This window comes from Porites lutea, chromosome 1, assembly GCF_958299795.1.
Source record: "Porites lutea chromosome 1, jaPorLute2.1, whole genome shotgun sequence".
NCBI lineage: Eukaryota > Metazoa > Cnidaria > Anthozoa > Scleractinia > Poritidae > Porites > Porites lutea.
In genome coordinates, this window is record NC_133201.1 from 45451542 (window position 1) to 45474321 (window position 22780).

At 39.5% G+C, this 22780-nt stretch overlaps 3 protein-coding genes across 4 annotated transcripts in view; 1 reads left to right on the forward strand and 2 right to left on the reverse strand.

The window, feature by feature from the left end:
• Positions 1–22780, reverse strand: part of LOC140952583 (type II inositol 1,4,5-trisphosphate 5-phosphatase-like) — a 36968-nt gene that overhangs the window by 5210 nt on the left and 8978 nt on the right. Inside the window, exons 8-20 of one of the 2 annotated variants that reach the window (XM_073402021.1) lie at positions 18361–18462; positions 16992–17106; positions 16137–16253; positions 15445–15552; positions 15238–15308; positions 14261–14482; positions 12031–12169; positions 11195–11305; positions 10743–10811; positions 10167–10263; positions 8181–8305; positions 7464–7574; positions 1–32 (exon numbers count right to left, since the gene is read on the reverse strand). The exon at positions 1–32 is cut by the window's left edge and continues 79 nt beyond it. In XM_073402021.1, coding sequence (XP_073258122.1) covers positions 1–32; positions 7464–7574; positions 8181–8305; positions 10167–10263; positions 10743–10811; positions 11195–11305; positions 12031–12169; positions 14261–14482; positions 15238–15308; positions 15445–15552; positions 16137–16253; positions 16992–17106; positions 18361–18462 — 1419 coding nt within the window. The remainder of the gene's footprint in view (positions 33–7463; positions 7575–8180; positions 8306–10166; positions 10264–10742; positions 10812–11194; positions 11306–12030; positions 12170–14260; positions 14483–15237; positions 15309–15444; positions 15553–16136; positions 16254–16991; positions 17107–18360; positions 18463–22780) is intronic. The other variant, XM_073402013.1, reaches the window with a different exon arrangement.
• On the forward strand, positions 1037–3151 carry LOC140921123 (uncharacterized). Its single transcript, XM_073374421.1, has 2 exons — positions 1037–1275; positions 1375–3151. The coding sequence occupies exons 1-2, from the start codon at positions 1124–1126 to the stop codon at positions 3149–3151; spliced, it is 1929 nt and encodes a 642-aa protein (XP_073230522.1). The 5' UTR covers positions 1037–1123.
• LOC140952600 (uncharacterized) lies at positions 3298–5236 on the reverse strand. The gene has a single exon (XM_073402033.1). It carries the CDS (start codon positions 5180–5182, stop codon positions 3551–3553), a length of 1632 nt encoding a protein of 543 aa, XP_073258134.1. The 5' UTR covers positions 5183–5236; the 3' UTR covers positions 3298–3550.

The window sequence follows — 22780 nt, forward strand, 5'->3', positions numbered from 1 at the left end:
ATGGTAGAAGGTTGTAAAGGATTGATATGCTCCTAGTAAAAGAAAAAGAAAACAAGGATTATTGGATATCAAATTACGTTACGCATGTGATGATGAAACTTTCATTTTTGAGTCTGCCGGGGCAAAATCCTCTGGTTTTAACCATTTCAATGAAACCTTTGCACATTACTTTTGGTACAATCCTTGCTCCGGTATTAATAACGAAAAAGGTGGGATGAAGGCGCAGAAGCATTTAGCGTACAACACCATTAAAGCACAGTCTTGACATATACAGCTAGTTTCGAGAAAGGTTGTTGGAAAAAGTACATGCGACAATCCTGAAAGGCATTGTGGGTGGTTTTGAGTTCACTGTTCTTCAAAGAAATTTGAAAGAATTGGCACGAAAGGCCATGAAAATGTGTTTGCGAGTGCTAAAGGAAAGCAACAAAAGTAGGTTCGACAGCTAAAGTCGTCAGAAACGGTGTATCGATCATATCCCATATTACTAGGATACAAATTAGAAACCTTTAGATTCAAGGACGAGATCGACTTCGAGTACGAGATTTGACTTAAAGTTTTTTCGCGTATTCTCAAAATAAAGACTCCCCGGAAAGCTTCATTTTACCATTTTTCACTAGAAAAGTTAGCACTGTTACCTTTAGTGAAGGAGGTTACACCCTCTCCCGATCGCACAATGATAAAACTTCTAACATTTGATAACTTGTTTCCGCCACTTCGACTTTCCCGCGAAAACTGGTAGTAGAGTGACGACGGCTACGACGTTTTCCCGCCAAAATGACGCTGATTCACGCGCGACCACTACTTTGTATTAAAAAAATCTCGTACTCGTTGTCTTACTCGTCTTAGAAGCTAAAGGTCTCTATTAGCCTGCGCCACAGACGAAGCTACGGCTATGTTCATACTATAGCGGCTATCGTGAGAACACACCTATCCGATATGTGACTCTCGTGTTTAGAGATCGGCGCCGCGCAGCTTCGCACCGTTACAGAAATCGCGCCAAATTACCGTTCTTATACACCGTATTCACAAATGGCGGCTGTCCTGGGACGAGTGATCGGCCAAACGTGGAAACGAGGCGTTGGAGGATAACACTTACAGATCATAGAAGAAGTTATAGGTAAACATGTCCGTTTTCCTTAACGAAGAAGATATTCCCGGGTCATCTTTAGCTGGAAGAAATCCAGCACAGCTGAAAAATGAAGAATTACGGTTTTGGCTTAAATGTAGAAACGATCCAGCAAAAGGACTTCGCACAAAAGCTCAACTCGTAAAGCGGTATGAAACCACCATCATCATTTTCGATTGTTGAATTGTCGCTTTTTCACTCTAAATTAAAGCTTATCTTTTTATATTATATGTTTCTTACATTTTTAGAGTTGAAGAATACATTAATCAGGGTAAGGATGGTTTTCTTGTCGACCCAGACCCGGATTTAATTTACACGAAACGAAAACTCGCAAAGCAAAATGAATCGGCTGCAACAAACACCGCCACAAACACTACCACAAGCTCTGTTATCACGTTTTCGACTGCTAATAATTTTAGTTTTCCTCAGCATGGCTGGGGAATTAATTTAGAAAAAATGCCACTTTTTACGAAAGCTGAGATGGATCGTTTCATCTCTAACAGCGGAAAGCGCTTGGGAAGCACTAATCATTCCGTCCCGACAAGCTGGAGAAAGGGAAAGACATTTTTGGAAGACGAATACCTTAAAAACATTGAATGTACCAGTGACGATAAACATTTCTATTTTCGCTGCAAGTGTCACCATTCCTTCAGAAAAAACGACGCCCCACATAACATTCAGCTGGCATTGTGTATTATAAAAGGTGAAGTTGTTCAGTCAACATGTTCTTGCGTGGCGGGGAAAACAGGTTATTGTAACCATGCTTTAGCCCTGATGCTTAAAATGTGCAAATATTCTCTGTACGAAAGCAAAAGCACGCTCGACTTGCATGATGACGCGGACCAAAATAGTAAAGAAGCTTGCACTTCAAAACTACAAACATGGCACCGAAAAGGGAGGGGAGATACTATTGTGCCCCAACCAGTTATGGATCTGGTTGTGAAAAAAACAAAGCTGGCGAACAATAATGAAACCCAAAAAGAGGGATTAAAGTGTCTTCTCTATGAAGCGAGAACAAATGACAGAGTACAGGAAGCAGAAGAAACAAAATTCAAAGATACATTAAGAAGTATCAATCCAAAAATGGGGCTAGCGAACGTAGCAGCCAATCACAATGTGTTAACCGAAACTAAATTTGGTAATAGCCCAGTTGGTTCCTATGCAAGTTATCAGTTATCATTTACGGAATCAAATTTTGATGTCTCTATTAACATAGACGCTGTTCCCCGTAACATGCCTCGTAATCAACAAATAGAGCAATTTCCTTCCTTCCCCTTACGAAAGCAAGGGGAAGGTGAGCGACGTGAACTTCCTGATGAGGAAAATGAATTTGTAAAGAAGTTTAACCTCGATGAGGATGAAATCAACGCATTAGAGGCTGCGACGAGAGACCAAGCGAATAGCGAGTTGTGGAGGTCAGAACGTAAATACAGATTTACAGCGTCGAATTTTCACTTGATTTCTCACAGACAAAGAAATCACGAGACTTTCGCTAACACGCTTATGAACCCAAAACCCTTTACATCAAGACATACGAGACATGGAATTAAATACGAGCCCGAAGCAGTTCATGCCTATATGAAGTATATGAATGAGAGATCAATCCCGGTTGAGGTTTTCAAAAGCGGTCTGGTTGTGTACAAAAAGGAACCAGTACTGGCTTGCTCACCTGACGGAAAAGTTTTTGATGCAGGTTGCAGCAAGCCATTTGGCTTACTAGAAGTTAAATGTCCAGAAACGAAGTTTCTAGTAACTCCTTTGGATGCTTGTTCAGATGCCAGTTTTTGTTGTGAGAACATTGATGGCAATTGTAAATTGAAAGTAACACATCCCTATTATGCACAAATCCAAGGGCAAATGGGGATAACTGGTGCTGAATGGTGCGATTTTGTGATTTTTACCAAAAAGGGAATATCAATCGAGAGAGTCCTCTTTGACCCGCTGTACTGGCAAGAGCTTGAGAGAAAACTCCTTTACTATTATTATGAACATTTCATTAAGTTTGCCATAGTTGAGGCCTTATAGACTACTTACAGCATTCCTTCCATGTCAGTTTTTTTGCCTGATTATGTATTCTCTGTATAGGGTTAATTGACTTTCAGATTTCAAGTGCCAAGTGTAGGTGAGTCAGACATGATTAACGTTTAAAAGAACTAAGAGCAGCACCTACATGTAAACATAAAATAAAAGCAGGTTAATTTTAATCTGTTACACCCTGGCAGCAAGTCCCATTTAAATTTCAATGTCAAATGTAACTCACATGTGCACTCACAAAACAAAAGCAATATATCAAGTCAGTAAACTTTCCAGATCTCACATTATCTATTACAGTACTCTTAAATAAGTCAATTATTATGAGGCCTCTTGCACTCTTTTTGTTTTTGGCAATTCAGTTTCCATAGGTAGGTATGGCATTGGTACGTATTACTCAGTTATAATGGGGTCCTGGACATTGCACAAAAAGGTGCAGACTGCCCACATTTGATTAATCACAGGAAATAAAGATAGAGGGGTTACTCTGTCCCAAATGTGGAAATTTTTGATCTTATTAATAGCTCTCTCCACATGGATACGTAATGCTGCAATTACTTGTGTTTTAACCACATCCTCTGGCGACATCTGAGCTGCTTGGCCAAGAAATGGAGGTATATTTAATGTAACACCCAGAGGAAGCAAGTCCTCGATTGTAAAACCTTTGTCTGCCATTATATCATCACCCTCGCTGAAGGGTAAGTCCAGGATACCACTTCTTTCTACAATTTCTCGGTCTGAAATGCTGCCGGTATACAGCTGGCTTGTAAATGTTATTGCTCCTGAAGGGGCAATCCCAATAAGCCCTTTGAGTGTAGTGTGGTTCTTGTAGGAACTAAATAATCTGCTGTTAAGAAGCAGGCTGCTTGGCATTTGACATTTTATTTCTGTACAGTCTAGGATGACACGCGTGTTTGGATATTTAACTTTGAAATCTTCAGGCATAGTTTTGTTAATTTCCTCCCGGCTAGGCCAAATGTTTATATTGCCAAAACGAAGAAACATAAAGTTAATCCAGGAAATAAAAATTCTGCTAACTGTCGGCTGAGAAATGCCAAATAAAAATGCTAAATGTTTCTCGTTAAATCCCTGTCTCAATCGACACAACACCAGAAAAAACTCTTCCTCTGGCTGAAGAGTTCTTCTTCGCCCAGGTTTGTTACAATCCCTTTGTTGACTTTTCCTTTCGTCGTCTACTTTCACATCAATTGAACGCCAGTATCGAATATTTTCACCATTTTCCCCTGGATTCAGATATGAAAGCGTTGCTTTGAACGTCTCTAAGTTTGGGAAACCAGTGTAAAATGAAATAGAATCGTTGTCTGACAGATTGTTTATGCAAAACGTACGTGATTTTAGGTCATTGTTTTCCTGCGATAGACGTTTGAGTTCCTTTTCTGAATTCACCAGTTCAGCTTCAGTTTTAGCTAAGCGTGATTTCAAATTTGATAAATCTTCATTTAAACAAGCAATCTCTTTCTGGGCATGTAGCAGCTGCATTTTCAATGATTCGAGTGATTCTTCTTGAATTTCATGGTCAGAAGTTTCGAGGTTGTTTGAAACCATATCATCCTCTGAAAGACTGCTGCTGTCTACTGTGCTCGTGCTAGCTACCGGTACACTGTGTAGGTCTTCAGCCGCACATCCATTCTCGTTGCATGTAGATAAATCCTCCATTTGCTTCCTTTTTTCAGGTATTTGACTTCTGTCTAATGGCGAATGTCTTTTCCGTGGAGAAGTACGCCACGCAAACCTCGAAGGAATTGTGCCCTTCACCAATTCCATTTTTTTGCCGGAAATGCCTGTTTTTATTTCTTCTTCACGAAAATGTAACGAGCAGATCTTGGTATCTTTCGTTAATGAAAAGTTAGGGCCAACATCTCTTCGGATTTTCTGTAGCCATTGCTGGCGAATGTTTGGATCCTTCGGAAAAGTAAAAAATCCCACTCTGTTTCCTTGCGGATCTACGCGGCCCGTTTGGTTGCAAAGGGGAACACAACAGTAAACTTTAGAACTTGACCACATCCTAAGAAACCTGTTACAGTAAAAAAAGTCCGCCGAAACGTTGTAAAAAGAAGAAATCACCGCTCAGTAAGTTGACTAAAACTGTGCTATCAGTGAGAAATTTGTGTTTGTTATCCTCCAACGCCTCGTTTTCATGATTAGGTACCAGTTTTTTCCCGCGCGTCCGCCATTTGTGAATACGGTGTATGTGTGAACAGAAGCCCTATCCGTGAACGCAGCCTTCAACTCTTCAGGGCGGAAAAACGTAATGAGCATGCGTGAACTTTTTCGCCCAGATCCCCTGGCCGGGTTTGAAAAAATGGCGGGATTTCAAATATTTTATTGCCTAAAAATAAAATGTTTCCACTCATAATCTGGAAAGAACAGGCAATTTGTCTTCAAAAGTTGCAAGCTGTGGTTATAACCTTGTCGTTACTTAATTTTCTCGAAGAATACCTCATAGTAAAGCGGACTTTATCGACATTTATTTCCTTGCGTTGTACTGGAAATGTGCATGCGTAGGTCCGATTTTTTGATGCATTCACAAAATGTGCGAGATGCATTCACAAAATGTGTTCATATAAGGAAGTTCCTGGATATATAAGGTCCGGAGCTCCACTGTGGACACAAAAACAACATATCTTTGGACAGTGATTTGCCCAAAAAAAATAACGCTTGCCCACAATGTGTTTGAAGTCACTGAACTTTGTCGCACTCGAGCTGATATTTTAAAACCCTCGCTCGATCGGACCTCGTAGTTTCGCAGATCACTAAAATATAAACAAAATCTTCAATGTAGAAGTTATTACGTTGATATGTGGGCATAAAAAAGGTCAATCTTTATCTAGTAAAATCTTCCCAAAAATCGGTTTCAAAGCAACAAAAGGTTTTTAAACTTGCTCGTTTCGCGCAGATATATAAATTTTGCTTTGTGTTGTCAAGTTGAACACGCATTAAACATCTGTCAAAAACCTATGCGTGAGTAGGATTTCCTTCAAACAAAGTTAAAGTTACATTATTTTAAAAACTTCCTGCTGACAATGAAGAAATGAATTTTCTGTGCGAAAACAACCTACCTAAAGATCTTAAAAGCAAAAGATCAGTTGCAACTTGGCAGCCAAGCCATGATTCACCATTTAGCTATTTTCAATAAGCTTAACTGGTCCATGCGAGGGTCTTCGTTTAAGCAAATTAAACTCAGCCGATCATTAGAAAATACAGAAAATTGCACATAAGGGTTTGTTTTTTTTCGCCTCAGTCAAATCAAGCTGCAGCAATTGTTTACGGGAAAAGAGTCAATTGTTTTGAAGTCACTGCCGGCAGCTGTCGTTCTCTACTTCACAGCGAGTGAAAAGGACAATTTGCGTACAGAAAGTTATTCTTATAAAGAACAGAAACTTTCACAGTGCACTGGAGAACAAAACTATGTAATGAAAAATGAAAAAAACTCTGACTATTATTACTTGAGCAACAGAAAAATGATCTTGAGTAAGTTTGCTGGCCTTCTATTTCCGAGAAAGTTTAATAAGCGCACAAGTTTGTTCACTCTGATGCGTTAAAACAGCAATATGGTTCTTTGACTGAAGACAAAGATAAAGCTGGTTCTGCAAAGGTAATAAATCTGGGCATGTAAAAAAAGTAACCGTAACTACTAATAACAGAATACAAGCGGGTTTTAATTCAACCCGGCGAAATCAACTCATAAATTAATCGGATGCACAATCAGAAAAATACTCGCCTCTTAAGAAATGTTTAAAACCTTTTATTCCACTTCAGACTGACGGAATGATCCGTTTTTCCTTTAGCATTGGTTGTTCTGAATCCAAAGTAATTTTTAAGCGACGAAAAAAAAGCAAACATTTCAAATAAAAATGCTTTACAGGGAGCAAACGTTCGCACCTCGTGCATTTCACTCAGAACTCCAGCAACAAACAAACTCAGTCAACACACAGAAAAACCCGCCTTGAGCCTGCGATAAGGGATGCGCAGAAGCTTGCGCAGAACGTTTTTCCGCCCTGAACTTCAACTCTGGTTAGATCCGTCTGCGAACCAGCGCCGAATTCCTTGTTCTGGGCCCCCAACAATGTATCAGGATTTGAGTACGCGTCATGATTGGCCTATTAAAAAATCCTATTGCTGATTTGCCTATCAAGTTGAAGCGGCACTGAATTCGAAACGCACTTCCGGTAATTCCTTGAGTCCGTTGAAAGCGCAGAACAAGGATCTCAGCGCTGCTTGGCAGACGTTACTATCCCGGGTTTGATTACGCATGCGTCGAAGGTTAGATACAGACTGAACTCACCAAGTCCACAAGAGTTGCTACTGGCACCTCCCTAATAGGTCCGTACATGCGCACTAGTGCTTCAATAGACGAACCAAACACACTAGGAATATAATTACCGCTAACGGACACCTGTCTTCAGTTAAGAAACGGTAAGTACGTTGCGTGAAAAAATACTATGGCTGATATAAAAAAACATTATCCACTGACAATTTCAGGAAATACCGAAAGAAGAATAATCCGAATAATGTGTGTTTCCTGGTGAGTTCCCGTTCGCTCAAAAAAGCCAGCCAGTGTAACCCAACTCATAGGAAAGTCCCTATGTTGATTGGCCAGATGCCCTTTAGGGGCAAATAATCGGTAATAAAAGTGCTAAATAACTTCTTTGCCAGCATTGGGAGGGATGTCTTTACGGGCTGGGAGCCAACAATTTCCCCGGGCAACTATGAAGGTGACACTCGGTTACTTTCATAAGAACACAGAGGGGAAAATATGACCAAAAGAAATCCCCATAGCTATTTAATTCTCCCCCTACTTGTGATTCTAAGCTGGCAACTTACAATCTGCGCGACAGCACGGTTAATTTTAATAGCTCACTGTGTAAATAAAAGAATCCATCCCGCGACTGTATTTTTACAGGCCTAAAATAAACATAGTTTAGCGAAGCGTTAACAAAGTGACTTAATTAAAGCTTTTTCGGTTTTTTCAATGTAATGAATAAAAGAGTATAAAGGATACAAAGAAGTCTTTTCCTCCTTCCAAGTGTAGAACAAGAATATCTTCAATCTTTTCGTCGCCAGAGTTCATGGCCCTTGCAGACTCTTTATCAACATAAACTGTCAGCCTCACTTGTTTGGTTGACCCTGAAAACATAGTAACATAGTTAACAGCAGGCTAAACTACAATAATCGTAAATGGTCAATTAAGATAACTTCAAAGGAGGCTTATTGTTTTCAAGAAAGTTCAAGGTATTACAGAGTGCTGATAATCCCCCTCCCGCCTTTCCTTTCCGCCTCTTTTCGGCGGAGTGGGGGTGGGGGAGTAGGGTCGTCAGGCGACGCCCCTTAACGTTATATGGAGCGTAGCGTGACAACGCAAACAACGGCTGAGAGAGATGCTGAAGAGAGAGATGCAACGGACGATCAGTGAGGGAAATCATATAGTGATTTAAGGTGATTCCCTGGTTTTGCACTGCGCATCTCTTACTGCGCATAACAAGATGGCCTCCGTAAAAAAGAGCATGTGAAGTAACATTATTAAAATGAAGTTGACCGAAGAGAAACGCTATTGCAATTTTTGCTTGTGGTTGTTTCTCGCCGAGGTGAGACTCAATGTGGTGGGAAGGTGCGTAACGTAGTGGATAGTGGATGTTTAATTATTTGTGCTTATTCACTTTGATTTTCATTTACACGCTTTCTTTATCACATTCTGTCCTAAATGTAATATCTCGATGTAAATTCTGTAAAAACGGATTTTTTAATACTTTCTTCCCCCTTTCGTTCTATTTTGAAACTCGCCCCAGTCCTCTCTCAAAAATCAAGGAAAATGCATTTGGTGCGCACTTTCTGCAGCTCTACCGCAAAAACGAGTACAGTGACCCCCATTTTTTATTTCATGATTTTAATAAGGACAGTGCGTCCTTTCGGTGAGAAAAAAATTGGCACAAATCTTTGTTCAGTTTTTTGGCAATTTTACTAAATTGTACAGATAGAGATATCACGTGTCGAATAGCGCGTGTTCAATTTAATTCTACTTTGAAGCGTAAAGTAAAAACAAGGGCATTAAAAAGCATTTTTCTGGTACGTAAGTGGATAAACAATACATTAAAGTCAAATTCTGTGCGATACCACATGCATCATTGAAAAAATCTTTCCTTTTTGTCTAGTTTTGGGCTGCGCGCGGTTTTTGCAAAAGGGTCCAAAATAGCCGTATTTGTCAGCATTGTGACGTCAAAAAGAGCACGGTGACCCCCACTTTTTATTACCTTTTTATCACCTTCTTGACTTGTTACATCAGTGTACCAAGTTTCATCTACAATCTATTTTAGTTTCATTTACTAGGGAATCACCTTAAGTCGAATATTCGATTCAGACTGAATTCAATCAGTTCCACTGGGAGCCCTATACCGTGTTTTTCCTTACCACCAAGCTTTTTCAATAGTTTTCAATAACCTTCACTTCATTGACACAACAGCCCACTTTCTGCGCATGCTCGTGAAACTCATTTATAAGGATCGCAGTTTCTAGTCACAGCGATTTTTCTGTGATATCTCTTCATCAATTTAAATGAGTCTGACATCGCCAAAACCCAAAACCAACTGCATAGTCCAGGGGCCCGTTCATCGAATATCCCTCGTCTTTTTCGATCCCAAAGCCACATTTTAATATCATTATATCAAAATCTAAGACCGGTAATGGGTAAGACTGGTTAGCTCATAGCCATTCAGTCCTTATTCTTTCGTTAACCCTTACTTAGCAGTGTTTCATCGCATACCAATCTGAATAAAGCAGTGTTAGAGGATTCGGAGAGAGCCCTCAAAAAATCTGCGATTTTTGCGATTTTTTACAATTTTGGAGAAAAAATTGGGGGAAAAGTGATTACTCCTAACTCAAACATTGCAAACAAAAAACAGCTTTCTGGGTTCGAAAATGTCCAGGACTTACAAAGACATGGCACTAGCACTGAGAATAGTCTCTTTAAATTACATATCAAGTCTTACCATACCTTGCAATATAATGCCCATGGCTGGCTTGATTGTCAGCCAAGGTTTACAGAACTCGGTTTCGTCTAACTTGGCTATAAACGCAAACTGCGCTGGCACCTGTCAATCAATCAGTATAAGAAACAGGACTCTCCAATGTTGAGTTTAAAATAACTGTTTTATATTTTGAAAATCTTGCTTACAGACATTTGCAAGCGAAAAGATTTTGGTGTTAAAAAGCAGTGGAGGTGAAAATCTGCTCATTATATTCGGCGACATCGGCGACGCAGGGGGCTATTGGATGGCGGAATTCAGTAGGCGGGGGAATTTCAATACTTATGGAAAGAACTGGAATAAACACAGCTGAACACTTTCTTTTCAAGTAGTGACGTACGCCAAGTTGTCAGTATAACAAAGGATTGGTTCTTTCAAACGAAAGAGGGAATATTTTCCCATATACAAGAACAAGGAGGACCAGAACGAGGCCAATATTTAGCCATATCGATCTAGCAAGCCTAGCCAACAAAGAATTTACTTTATGGCCAAAGCAGACTTGTCTGTTGCGGTACAAAGCGGCTGCTCTCAAATAAATTACCCACCTGGCCAATGTTGACAATTTCTAAGGTTGCGGTCTGTTTTTCAAGGAATTGAACATCTTTGAAAATTATCTGAAAAGTGACAACTTTTGTAAGAGATATCGTCGCCATCAAAATGTGGATAAAGTTAACTTGTCTATGAAATTAACAGAGGGTACAGAAAAGGTGTTTTTTTTTATTGCCAGTAACCGAAAGGAGCCACTAACAACATTCCGAATTTGAATTTGAATACGCTCAAAAGAAATCAGGATTTTACGTGGTCATTCAAGTCACGCGAAGGTCTAGCCGCTTGTAGTGCAAAGGGAGTGCCTTGATTTCTCAGTTATTTTAAGACCTTGAGTACTGGTAGGATCCCCTGAATCGAACCCGCGACCTCCCGCTCTACAGTAATGCGCTCTACCGACTGAGCTTATCCTGCCGTGGTTAAACAACGGAGCTAACAAACTGCAATGTACCTCTGTTTTGGTGAGTTGTACTTGTGGAAGATTCTCGTTTTCATGCCGGTCAAGTGTTCGTATGACGTCTTCCATTACTTGTCTTTCTTTTTCCTCATTAACAACCTTGACCTGTAAAAAGGTTTTATGAGCGCCTGTCCGTAAAAATCAAACATATCGCGGCAAGGGTGGAAAACTCGATTTCTTTCATATTTAAATGTTAGATAGGCTAGGGTATAACTAAAATAATTGTTTGGTTTTTTTGGTGAAATATCCTTTTATTTCAGAGATAAATGCAAATATCCAAAATACGTTGAAATCGTTATTTGAGGCGCTCAATTATTACATGGGTTTGAAAGCCTCGCGTGCAAAAACCGATTCCTCTACCGTCTTTTAAACATCACAGCCTTATTTTACAACTTCTTCTTCAAAATCTATGACGTCATCAGGTAAAAGTGCAATATACCCGCCAATTTTGAGCGCTCGCTGAAATTTAAATTCGAAAACAAGTACACCTAAACAATGAGAATCTCAAGAAAGAAAATGATACTAGAAAAATAGAAAACAGGACATTTAAACTCTAAAGAGTTGTGATAACACAAACTGTCTTCGCTGTCTGTGTGCTATATTTTTAGGAACCTTACGGTTCTTTCACCCGCGTAGCCTTCTTTAATTTTTCCAATGCGATTTATGCGAAGGTTCGATTTCAAACCAACTTATTCTTATTGGCTAGTTAATATGTTACTGTCTGTCCCTATAGTAGCAAAGAAAAACTTACACTTTTTCTTTCAGAAAAGGTAAGTGAAAACTACTCTTTAACAACGGTGTAAAACCAGTGTTGGCCATAGTATACTCACCCCAACTTCAAATAAGGAACTAACGGGTTTGTGGTCACTGATCTTCAGTAAGTTATGACTACGATATTCTACTTGTTGCACTTGGGAACCCGATCTCCACAAAATACGGTCACACCACGCAGGCGCGCGTCCCTTTTCACTGAAAACAAGAAACAGGAAAAAAACTTTTAATAGACCTTTTTACCGATACGGCTGCCATATTGAATTAATTCGATCTAAGGAGTATTATAGGGTGCCCAGGGGGCATGAGCACATTTCGTTTGTATTTTCGAGCGCTTTTCGAGACATTTTTTCTTAAAGTTTTCTTAGAATAAGATTGTAATGGGAAAAAAAGATCCTTGTGCCGTGTTTGGATGTAATATATGATCGCCTTTTCCCCGAGAAATATACAGTGAAAGACCATATTTCTAATACTAAACCAGAAAAAGGCGATCATTATTAAATCCAAACACGACACGAGGATCTTTTTTCCCATTACAATCTTATTCTAAGAAAACTTTAAGAAAAAATGTCCCGAAAAGTGCTCGAAAATACAAACGAAATGTGCTCATGCCTCCTGGGCATCCTATAATACTCCTTAAATCGAATTAATTCAATATGACCGCCGTATCGGTAGAAAGGTCTATTGAGCACCAAACAAAGGCTATGTTCAGGGTATACCGGATAGATTATCGTGGCGCCACGATAAGCTATCCGGTAAAGTATGAAAAAGCAACGGCCTGAGGGGCAGAAGTCGTTCACACACATTGAACTTCATGCCAGCTTGGTTGGCTGAGAGGGTCTGGTGCACTTAATTCCAGTCCTCGTTCCTGAATATTCACTCCGTCTCAGTAGGTTCCAGGCTCCGCTCCTACTTATTTACCTCCGCGACGGGCGAGCAGGTGTTTACACTGCCCCAAATTATGGCACAAAACCTATCCGATATGTGACGCACCACTTTCGAGATCGGCACAGAATCAGAAACGGATTTTACCCGCGAAAAAAAAAAAGACTTTTGAGAGACTTTTGTAGTTTAATACGTATACGTGTAACTTAGGCTTGTGTCATTACTGAAAATATCTGAGGTCCACATGGGCAAAAGATGGAACAATTACAATCTTCATTGCGAGCTCATCATCAAGACAAAGTCGGCGACCTCCGGTCGTTAGGGACTGAGCTTAATCAACAACGATGACGACGGCTAAAAAACGTCACTTAAAAAGTGAATTCACGCTGCCTCAAACTTTACCGCGCTTATTCCATCTCGTTTAATTCGTCAAATGTTGGAAATAATTTTTGGAGTTGAATTCTAAAAGACTGAATCAAAGTTCAGGAAGAAAAGAAGAAAGTTGTTGTCTTGAGTTCCTGTCTTCGACAACCGTGAAATTAGGACGTTTCACGTTGTGTCCGTGCAACCACGGCTACGAAATGTACTAACAAGCGTCACGCACTTGCAAAGTTGAATTTTTGCCAATCTAAACCTATTGCTTTTCTGCCCTTCTCGTTGCCGTCGCCGTCGTCGTTCCTTAAGCTTCCTGTTAGGGAGCTTTTAGCAACGAAGACGACGACTGTAGTGAAAACGTCGCCAAAAAATGAATTTGCGTCCTTTCAAACATAATTGCGTCTAGTTGGTCAATTTGCTCAATTTGTCAAAAGTAGGCGATTTTGTCCTAGACTTGAATTCTTAAGGACCTATCCAGCTTCAAAAAGAGAAAGGAAAATTCGTACTCGTATGTGCACGTCCTCCGGAAAACGTCGCATTAGGTGGTTTCACGTAGTAGTCGTGAAGAGGGTATCAAGGAAATGAACTGAAAAGCGTAATGCACGCCGGTGCAGAACTGTTGTTTTGCTCATGAAACCAAACGTATTTTGACGTTATATTGTCGTTGTCGTCGTGGTTGCTTAAGTTCCCTAAACTTGATTTACGAACTAGCAATAACCAAAGGTTACGGAGTGCGGGCGACAACGATCGCAGGACAAAACACTTTTGCTCCGTCGCTGTGCTTTGCCTAAGTTTCCTGTGAGAGATAGTCAAAACACGCGTGATCAGATTACGAGTGACAGAAAGTCCAAAAGTGCGTGATCAAATTGCGTTCTGTGCATTCCACTCATTCTTAGTGGAAGTCCAAACGAATGCTGGCTACATACATGCGGCGCATGCCTAATAAAAACCTGGAGATTAGGATTGCGGGCTTCTCTTGTCGCCCGCAATAATCAATCTCACTAAGAGTTAGTTCATGTAATAACTCACCTTGTGTCCCAGTTATCGGTTCCTGGATCATATTTATAGGTGGGTTTGAAGTTGATGACACCCTCCTGAAATCCTTTAAAACATTTCTTATCTTTCTTTTGCTTCACCAGTTGGTCATTCTCCTGTAGAATATCATACTGGCCTTTGTCCGCTAGTCTTCGTACTGCATCACTATCCATGTCATCTATTCTATAGTTCAAGTCTCCAAGCCAGAATACGATGCTAAAAAGAACATCAATGCATCGTATGTTGGTGCAGCTTACTTATATTCTAAATCAGGGATAAATATTGTAATCCGTACGGCTACGCTAACCTATACTCCTTTCGACAAAATGGGTTCTGCAGATTACAGATGACGTCCACATGTGATGGCGACCACTAAACTGGTCAATAAGCCACAGGCGATCTTTAAATAGCTTGTACACTTTGTTTTTTCTATCAGCAGGGCTTGAAATGTCCGCTCAATAGTATGCTTTGTTGGGTCAAATCCTTGGATAACCAGACACTTTGTCCGCTCGTGTACACTTCTAGTGGAGAATTTAATTTTATAGAGATATGACGTAATAAATGTTTGTCCGGCTAAAAACGGGTTGTGTCCGAGCCAAAATAAGTTTAACCGGTCAACTTGACGGGGGCCAGCCGCAAAATTATTTCAAGCCCTGCAGTGTAGAAACCGAAGCACAAGCTCCATTAAACAATCTAAACTTCCAGTGCTGAGAAATATGACAGCAATTAAAAAGAGGTAATGACGTCATCACGTTGCTAGGACAACTCCGATGTCAACAAAAAACTGATCGGAAGAACATTTTATATTAGATAGACAGACAGACAGACAGACAGACAGACAGACAGACAGACAGACAGACAGACAGACAGATAGATAGATAGATAGATAGATAGATAGATAGATAGATAGCAACGTAGTTAATGGTCTATGCCGGTGTTGTTAGAAAGTAGGAATCGCTGGATTGACTTACTCATGATCAACAATAGACGGTGATCCATGAGGCCCATCAAATGCAAGTTTGCTAAGAATATCTCTGTAGTCCTGTTAGTGAAAAAAAAGGCTGTTGGGACAACTGAGTATGACTAGCAAAGGCAAATCTCGACACAAAATAACATAAAACATCAATTCACTTTTTGATTTTTCAAAAGAACACTCTACAACAAAACTGAATCGATACCTGATTCCTTCTATCGATTTCTTCCGTATGAGCTGCAAGATGTGAGTTTACAAAACAGATGGTTGTATTGTGGATTTGTATTCTAATGGCCACGCCTCCCTTGTTACCCTGTTTCAAAACAAAGTAGACTGGTAATGAAACTTAAGAAGACGATCACCAAAGATAAAATGTTTATTTTTTTCGAAACAAATTCTCCTTTCCCTGGAGAATCGTTAGAATTGCAGGCGTTTTCTTTGGGTGTGCAAGTGTTTTGCTTCGCGTAATGGCCATGTTGAAACCGCCATCCCCTCCCCCTCTCTTTCTTTCGCCCCAATACCTACCCCGAGGGTTGTAATTTCTACTTTCCTCAGTCTTCCTCAGTGATAAAATGAAAGATCAATGGTCACGTCATAACAAACATAAATAAACAAGCAAATTTCGCTCGACAAAAAATACGTTTGCATCTTAGGTTACCAATTTAAAGAGAACAGACGGCAAATTTCTGTTGCTCAAAATATCTAAAAGTCTAAAAAGATCTAAAAGTCGCAACTGTTCATCAGCAGGATGCCTAAAATGTGTGCCATTCCAAAACTGGTTTCGGCTCTATTAAATCCTATACCAATTGTAGAGAATTTTAGGAGGAAGCACCCACAATGTGAGCACATGCAGTACAGTTATCGACAATGTATATGAGTAGAAAAAGTAGTTCTTACCATGAGACCCATGATGCCAGTGGCTACTGTCTCTGCATCAACTTCACTAACATGCGGGTGATGCATGTTTTTCACAAAAACCATCAGTAAAATGCCAACCAAACGAATCGTCTTCACCTATTAAAAGCAAAATTTCCTCATTGAATCCTTAAAAAATCCACTTACTTTCCTCACGAGAGAAGCTTTGGATAAAAAAGACTTTCGTCGAAATGTCGCATTTCCTTTATCGCTTAGTTTTCTTCCTCATGAAAATAACTTTTTTAGCCTCAAAAGACTCAGTATTGGAATTCACTTCTTACTTGCCGCAATTTTTTTTCCTTTTGCTTATAATGGTCATCAAAGACTTGACACTTAAGAAATAGCAAGAAAACATTTATTCTCAAAAAACAAAGACGAAAAAAAAGACATGAAATGTAGTAATCAAATGGCTCAGTTTCTTTTTTAAACACATTTCGTTTGTATTTTCGAGCGCTTTCTGGGACATTTTTTCTTAAAGTTTTCTTAGAATAAGATTGAAATGGGAAAAAAGATCCTTGTGCCGTGTTTGGATGTAATAATGATCGCCTTTTTCGCCGAGAAATATACAGTGAAAGACCGTATTTCTAAAACTAAACTAGAAAAAGGCGATCATTATTACATCCAAACACGGCACAAGGAACTTTTTTCCCATCACAATCTTATTCTAAGAAAACTCTACCAAAAAATGTCCCGAAAAGCAAACGAAATGTGCTCATGCCCACTGGGTATCCTATAATACTCCTTAAATCGAATTAATTCAATATGGCCGCCGTATCGGTAAAAAGGTCTATTCTATATGCATGTTAGTACTAGTTGCAATGATTTATAATTATGTACCTTTGTATACCGTCCTTTAGGGTGAAGTCCTTCTGTTATCACTTTTAACCACTCATCTTCTCTTGGTGTGATGTTTTTTATCAAAGTCTCAGCACTGAGATCAAGCTCTTGAAAACTTGTAAATAGAGGAAAACTAAATGAACTGATTCATAAAAAGTGACTCTTCTTCACTTTTTCTAAATTATTTTTCTTTAATTTTAATAATAATAGCAGCACCCTGCCGGCAGAGACTTTCTTTCACTTGCCCCATTTTGGACAAAAATATGAGTCTTTGCTAACTCGCCTGCGTGAATTACATGAAATTAAAGAAAAACTTGTTACAGCACATGGTGTAGCGTAAGACGCTCTTGGGAATTCTAGTTTTAATTTATTTTTACTTAATCAACTACAAAACCTCTCCCGACACCCACTGAATGTATAAACAACGTTCCACCTCCACTTAATCGGCAGGAATTTTTGAAATGTAAATTTGACGGGTACATATCTTTACCCTCAGACGTGTGCCTCGGACAAAAGCCCACACGGTTCGAATCATTTTTACAACTGTTATTTCCGATTTTCCTGCGTAAATGGTAATTACCCCAAGAATTAGTTCCTGGTGTTCTTCAGAAAACATCATTATAGATGTACATTCTTTGACCCTCTATGATACAGACACCTCCTATCAAGGTTTCTCTTCCTTCCGTCTTCTTGAGAGAGAAAAAGCTGGAGGGGAGATTTTGCTCTTGCCAGACACTTAAAGCCAGTGCCAGGGCATGGTTCGTACAACTTCAGACAAACAAATTTCAAGGACTTTTCGAGGATTTTTCAAGGACAAATTATATGCAGTTTTCAAGGACTAAGATTCATTAAATAAATTGACATTCTTTAACCCCCTTTGATCACCCTATTGGCTAAAACACGTCACGGAGTCATTTACGACTTTTACTTCTTCGGTCATCGTTGATCACATTATTTTATACTACTTTCCGCAACAAGACTTTGCAAAATGACTGAGTATGACTTGCAATTGCATCTGAGGTACAGAAATAGCATTTGAAATAAAGGAACAGAAATAAAATACTCAGGTTCATGCACAATAATGTTTTTACGTTACCTGTGAGTTTTACAGGTTCTTACACCGAGGATCAGAGTCACATTTTACTCGGGCAAAATAATCTAATTTTACAGAAAAGGTGTCTGGCGTAGACAAGGTTGTGAAATTCAAGGATTTTTCAATACCTTATAAAGAAATCAATTACATATCAAGGACCTAAACCGAATTCAAGGACTTTTCAAGACGACTAGTAAAATTCAAGACCTTTTCAACATTGTACAAACCATGCAGGGGTATCTATCTTAGAGAGACCTGACGGTATTAGTGTCTTACCCGAGACAAAACACATCAGGAGGGTCTTCATCAACAGCGAGCCATGGAGAGACATCCTCAGCTGGGTACTGTCCATTTACATTCCACGTTCCAACAAACACTCTACATCACAAAAATTACAACAAACTTAGAGCTAACAAAAAGCTTTAACTTTTTTCTATTTTAAAAAAATCCCGCTTTACGGACACCCAGTTTTAGTTTTCTTTGTCTTGTGGCTAAATAATATATAGATTTAGCCAGGGCTAAAAGCGAAGCTCCTATTAACTCGAATTTATAATTCAAATCAAACAATAAACTTGTATTCCACAAATCAGTTAACTTTAGAGCACATTCATGTGACTTTTGAGGGAAAGACTTCGTGATTTTCGAGAAAAATAATTTGCAAACAGTCAAAGCTAAGAGTGAACTTCATCTTACATCGAGTTGATAGCCTTTATATGTACACCCAAAAAATAGCAATCATCTTCGATCACATTTAAGAGCCATAATGGCTCTTGATCACAGTAGATTAGGCCTGGAAAACACCTGCGCCGTTTTCATCATACAGACCTCGGACAGAATGCAGTGTTTCACAATTTTGCAATACAAATTGCACTCATTCAATATTCAGGACGATCAAAGCACGTGTGGGCTTTTAGCGAAATCGTCAAAAAAATTTCCAAAATCACCTATACGGCTAGCCAGTTCTCACTTTTGACAAGTCGACTGTTTAAATTAAGATTAATATAGTTATACGCTTCAACACAATAAAGAATTTATTATAAAGATCTGTAATCTTCAAAAGCGTTTGATACGCGCGGCATTTTGACTACTCTTGCAAGCGATGTTCATGAGCGACTGAAAACAAACGGCACAGCGATTAAAATTGCAAAAGAGACTACTTACAATCAATAAAGAAAGGGAAAATAATTCGGTGAAACATATACACAGACAACAATTTTCATTCACGAAGACAAGTATTACACATGTAAAGTGTCTCTGAAAATCCTTGTTTACGTTTTAAGCCGGCTTCCCGGTGTTTGCTTTTTTCAAAGACGAACTCGAGGCAAGAAAATCGCTCAAAGCTTTCTTTTACAGCCAGAATTGTAACCAAATATTCTTTGGAACGTTTTCTTTCTATTTGCGGTGAGAAAATGTCTAAAGGCTTTTTAAAGTTCCATAAGCTGATAATCAAACCTGATACTCGGTCACTCTCGGTCAGATCATTGTCTCAAATCTTACAAACGTGCATAAACCAAATAGCCGCGTAAACTACGCTCGACTTCATTAAATTAGATATAAAAAACAAACAAATACAATAATTACTCAGGCTTACCTTTTGAGATGCACTGAAAACTATCAAGTAAGGCCAGAACCGCTTCAGACTTTTCAACCGTCTTACGCATCAAGCAAGGTGAAAAACGAAAACGATGCCATCCGAATCGGATTTCCGACTTTGCAAAGCGACGTATTTCTCAACCAAAAACCCAATAAACAAACTAGCCATGAATAACAGAAGACTCTTGATAGCAGCTGAATTTCACTTTGTACATTTAGTGGAAAAAGACAGACAGTTAAAAACATCACAAAGTTGACACAAAACTCTGTCAACTTCAGCTGTCAAAGTAAACAAGTTTCAAGATGCTGCATAAATTTTCCGCGTGAACTCACCTGTCAAATTTTGACCAATCAGAGTATAAAAATTGGACGTAGAGCGTGACCAACGCGTGACCTTGGTGGGAAAAGTCAAAAGCAACTAGCATGTCCTCCCTGCCTATAAAAACTGGCTTAATTCTTAGCTTCCGAGGTCAGTTTGAAATCAAAATTTTAATTGTGCGGCACATATAAAACACAACATAATTCATATGAATTGAAAAATTAAACTTGAGCCTGCAATCACTTGAAAACTAGTAACTTGTCAGCGGATAACTTTAAAAAGATACTCGACCTCGATGGGTCGACACCTGAGCCCGCGATATGATCAGATGATACTGGTCAGCGGATACCCTGTTTTGACAGCTGTCAATTGATCACAAGATTGATGTGCAATATGTCTGCAATATCAGTGTTCCTGTGCTCCCAAACTAGAAAGTGTGATTGAACATTGGTTGCCCTGTGGTGCGGACGGACGGGCGGGCTGAGGGCGGTGTACGGTCACGTGATTACCAAATTTTCTGGGATGGGTAGATTTACTTACCCATGGTGCTCCGCAGGCGCGCTTCGCGCGCCAGAGCTCCGCTATCGTTTAGGCAAAGTTAAATTTGAGCAAATGCAGCCAGCGGTTTGCTCATCTGCAGCACGTGACCTTTGGGGTGGCCTTCAGGGGTTCTGCAGGGTTTCAAGGTTCATTTCTTTACATTTGCAGTATTATCAGCTGATCTTTGCGGATCAAAAGCTTAGCTATTGCGAATCATTGCAGATTCTTGTACCCTCTCCTCCCTCTCTCTTTTGCATTTGGTTGCCAGGGTAAGTATATTTTCAGGTAAGTTATTTCCACTGATTTTCAGTGTGACAGTGCAGAGTTAGAGGGCGCTCGTTTAGGTGGTTCGCACATTCCAGGGTTGCTATGGATACCTCCCTGCAGTTATGGCATGCACCCCACTAATTAACCGCGGTCAAACGCTCGAGCATGCGCAATGCACTCGTATCCGGTCCCGGCCGGGGAAATTTCCCGCGCGAAATTTTAATTGAAACCATTGCAGAGACCGGTGTCAAGCAAAGTATAGTTGAACAATCGTCAGAAATACGCTAAAGTTAAGCGAAATACTTCAAAGTGAAGGTTTTTGTTTTCACAGTTAATAGTTAGATAAATTTTCATTATTCTCCGAGTTCACTAAATTTTTTTGACCTTCACTAAAAAAGTTCTTCGTGTTAAAAGAGCCGACATGCGAAAGCTTGTCGTCGCCATTTGTTTATACTTGTTTACTGAATGTCGCTGTTCCAATGCGTGATGAGTCCAGGAAGGGAGAAGCCAACAGGAAGAGAAAACTGTAGTCAAAAACAGCTCCGGAGTGTTGATTAAGTTTTATCGAGGGCAGAAGGAGTACCTGCTGAAGGATCATGGCCTTGCCTGAGGCATAGAAACGCGATACTTGCCGAGGACAAACGCTGCTCCTGTCCATCTTCGTGGGGATACAGAAAAACCATTTAAAATTCCAATCCTCGAGAGACTGTATGCAGTATTTGACGAGGTGGACAGGAACAACCTGACAACGTTACCGACTACAAACCTCGGACAAAATGATGTAATAATTATGCACAAGCAACGCAGTCAATAAATCTCTTCACTCCAAAAACAAACGAAAGAGACATCAGAAAATATGGTAAACCACACTTAACTAAAATTTTGTTCTCAGCAATTTGAATTCACTGTCCTCTCATTTTAAGTAATATTTTATAAACAGATGAACAACTGTACAGAAATATTTTTTTCTCGGTTAATGTTTTTTTTTTTAGCTTTTCCCTCCCCTCCCCTCCCCATGACCTATTTCCTTGATTACCTTTTGAGCTCCTGATCAGGTGAGCCAAGGCTTTCAACATTTTGCTATATATAAACGCAGTGTGCTTTGCATTTTAAGCTCGTCAGAAGCAATTAACTACAAGTGATCATCGAAAAACTGGTTGGAGTCATCCCTGTTTCCAGTTGTCAGAAAAAGAAATGGAAGTAAGGGGTGTCCCATTTGTGATTGAAACAGAAGAGAAAAAATGGAATTTAACTTTTTCACTTAGACCATAATAATGCACTTTGTTTAAGCCAGAGAGGTGATCAAAGATCAAGAAAGAAGACTTTAAGAAAAAGCAGAAAAAAATAATAATAATAAACAGGTAACAAAGCCTTGAGAGGATAGCTGCCCATCTCCAAATGATGGCTGGTCAGTTAGACTGCTTGGCTAACAAGATTTTCTAAAAGACAGTCTAAAATACTGTAAGAAAGAAGACAAAATTGCAAATAAAATTGAGTGGAACCTTTATTTGTCTTTTCAGTTAAATTAGGTGTTCTTTATGTACATCATTTCCATTCTTTCTTCTCATTTTGCATCCTTTCCTCATGGATCTGCTTCTCCTTCAGGGTCTAGACGCTGTGTCTTCTATTCATCCCCTTCTTAACTTTCTGTACAAAAATAAGATAGATTTAATCAAATAATAAGTTGTCAGATTGTTATAAAAAAAACAAAATTACAGTAGATACCAAGTGCCTTTCCTTTTAATGCTATACGAGCGTCTAGTAACCCACAATAATCTCTAACTCCTATTATTTGGTCCACTTTAAAGATGCATACAAGATCATTAAACACCATGGCAGTTAAATCAACACAGAAGGTTGTACAACTGAGACCTCATTTCCTACCACCCCCCCCCCCCCCCTATTGCTAGTAATTTAAACTGTAAAACTAAGACCAAGCTGCGAGCATTGAATGGACAGCGTAATGAAAACAGAAGC

Excerpts from the sequence above, each read along its gene's own strand:
- LOC140952600 (XM_073402033.1), bottom strand. The coding sequence starts at position 5,182 with ATGTGGTCAAGTTCTAAAGTTTACTGTTGTGTTCCCCTTTGCAACCAA.
- LOC140921123 (XM_073374421.1), top strand. The coding sequence starts at position 1,124 with ATGTCCGTTTTCCTTAACGAAGAAGATATTCCCGGGTCATCTTTAGCT. Across the intron at positions 1,276-1,374 it reads AAAGCTCAACTCGTAAAGCG|AGTTGAAGAATACATTAATC; the intron begins GTATGAAACCAC and ends TTACATTTTTAG.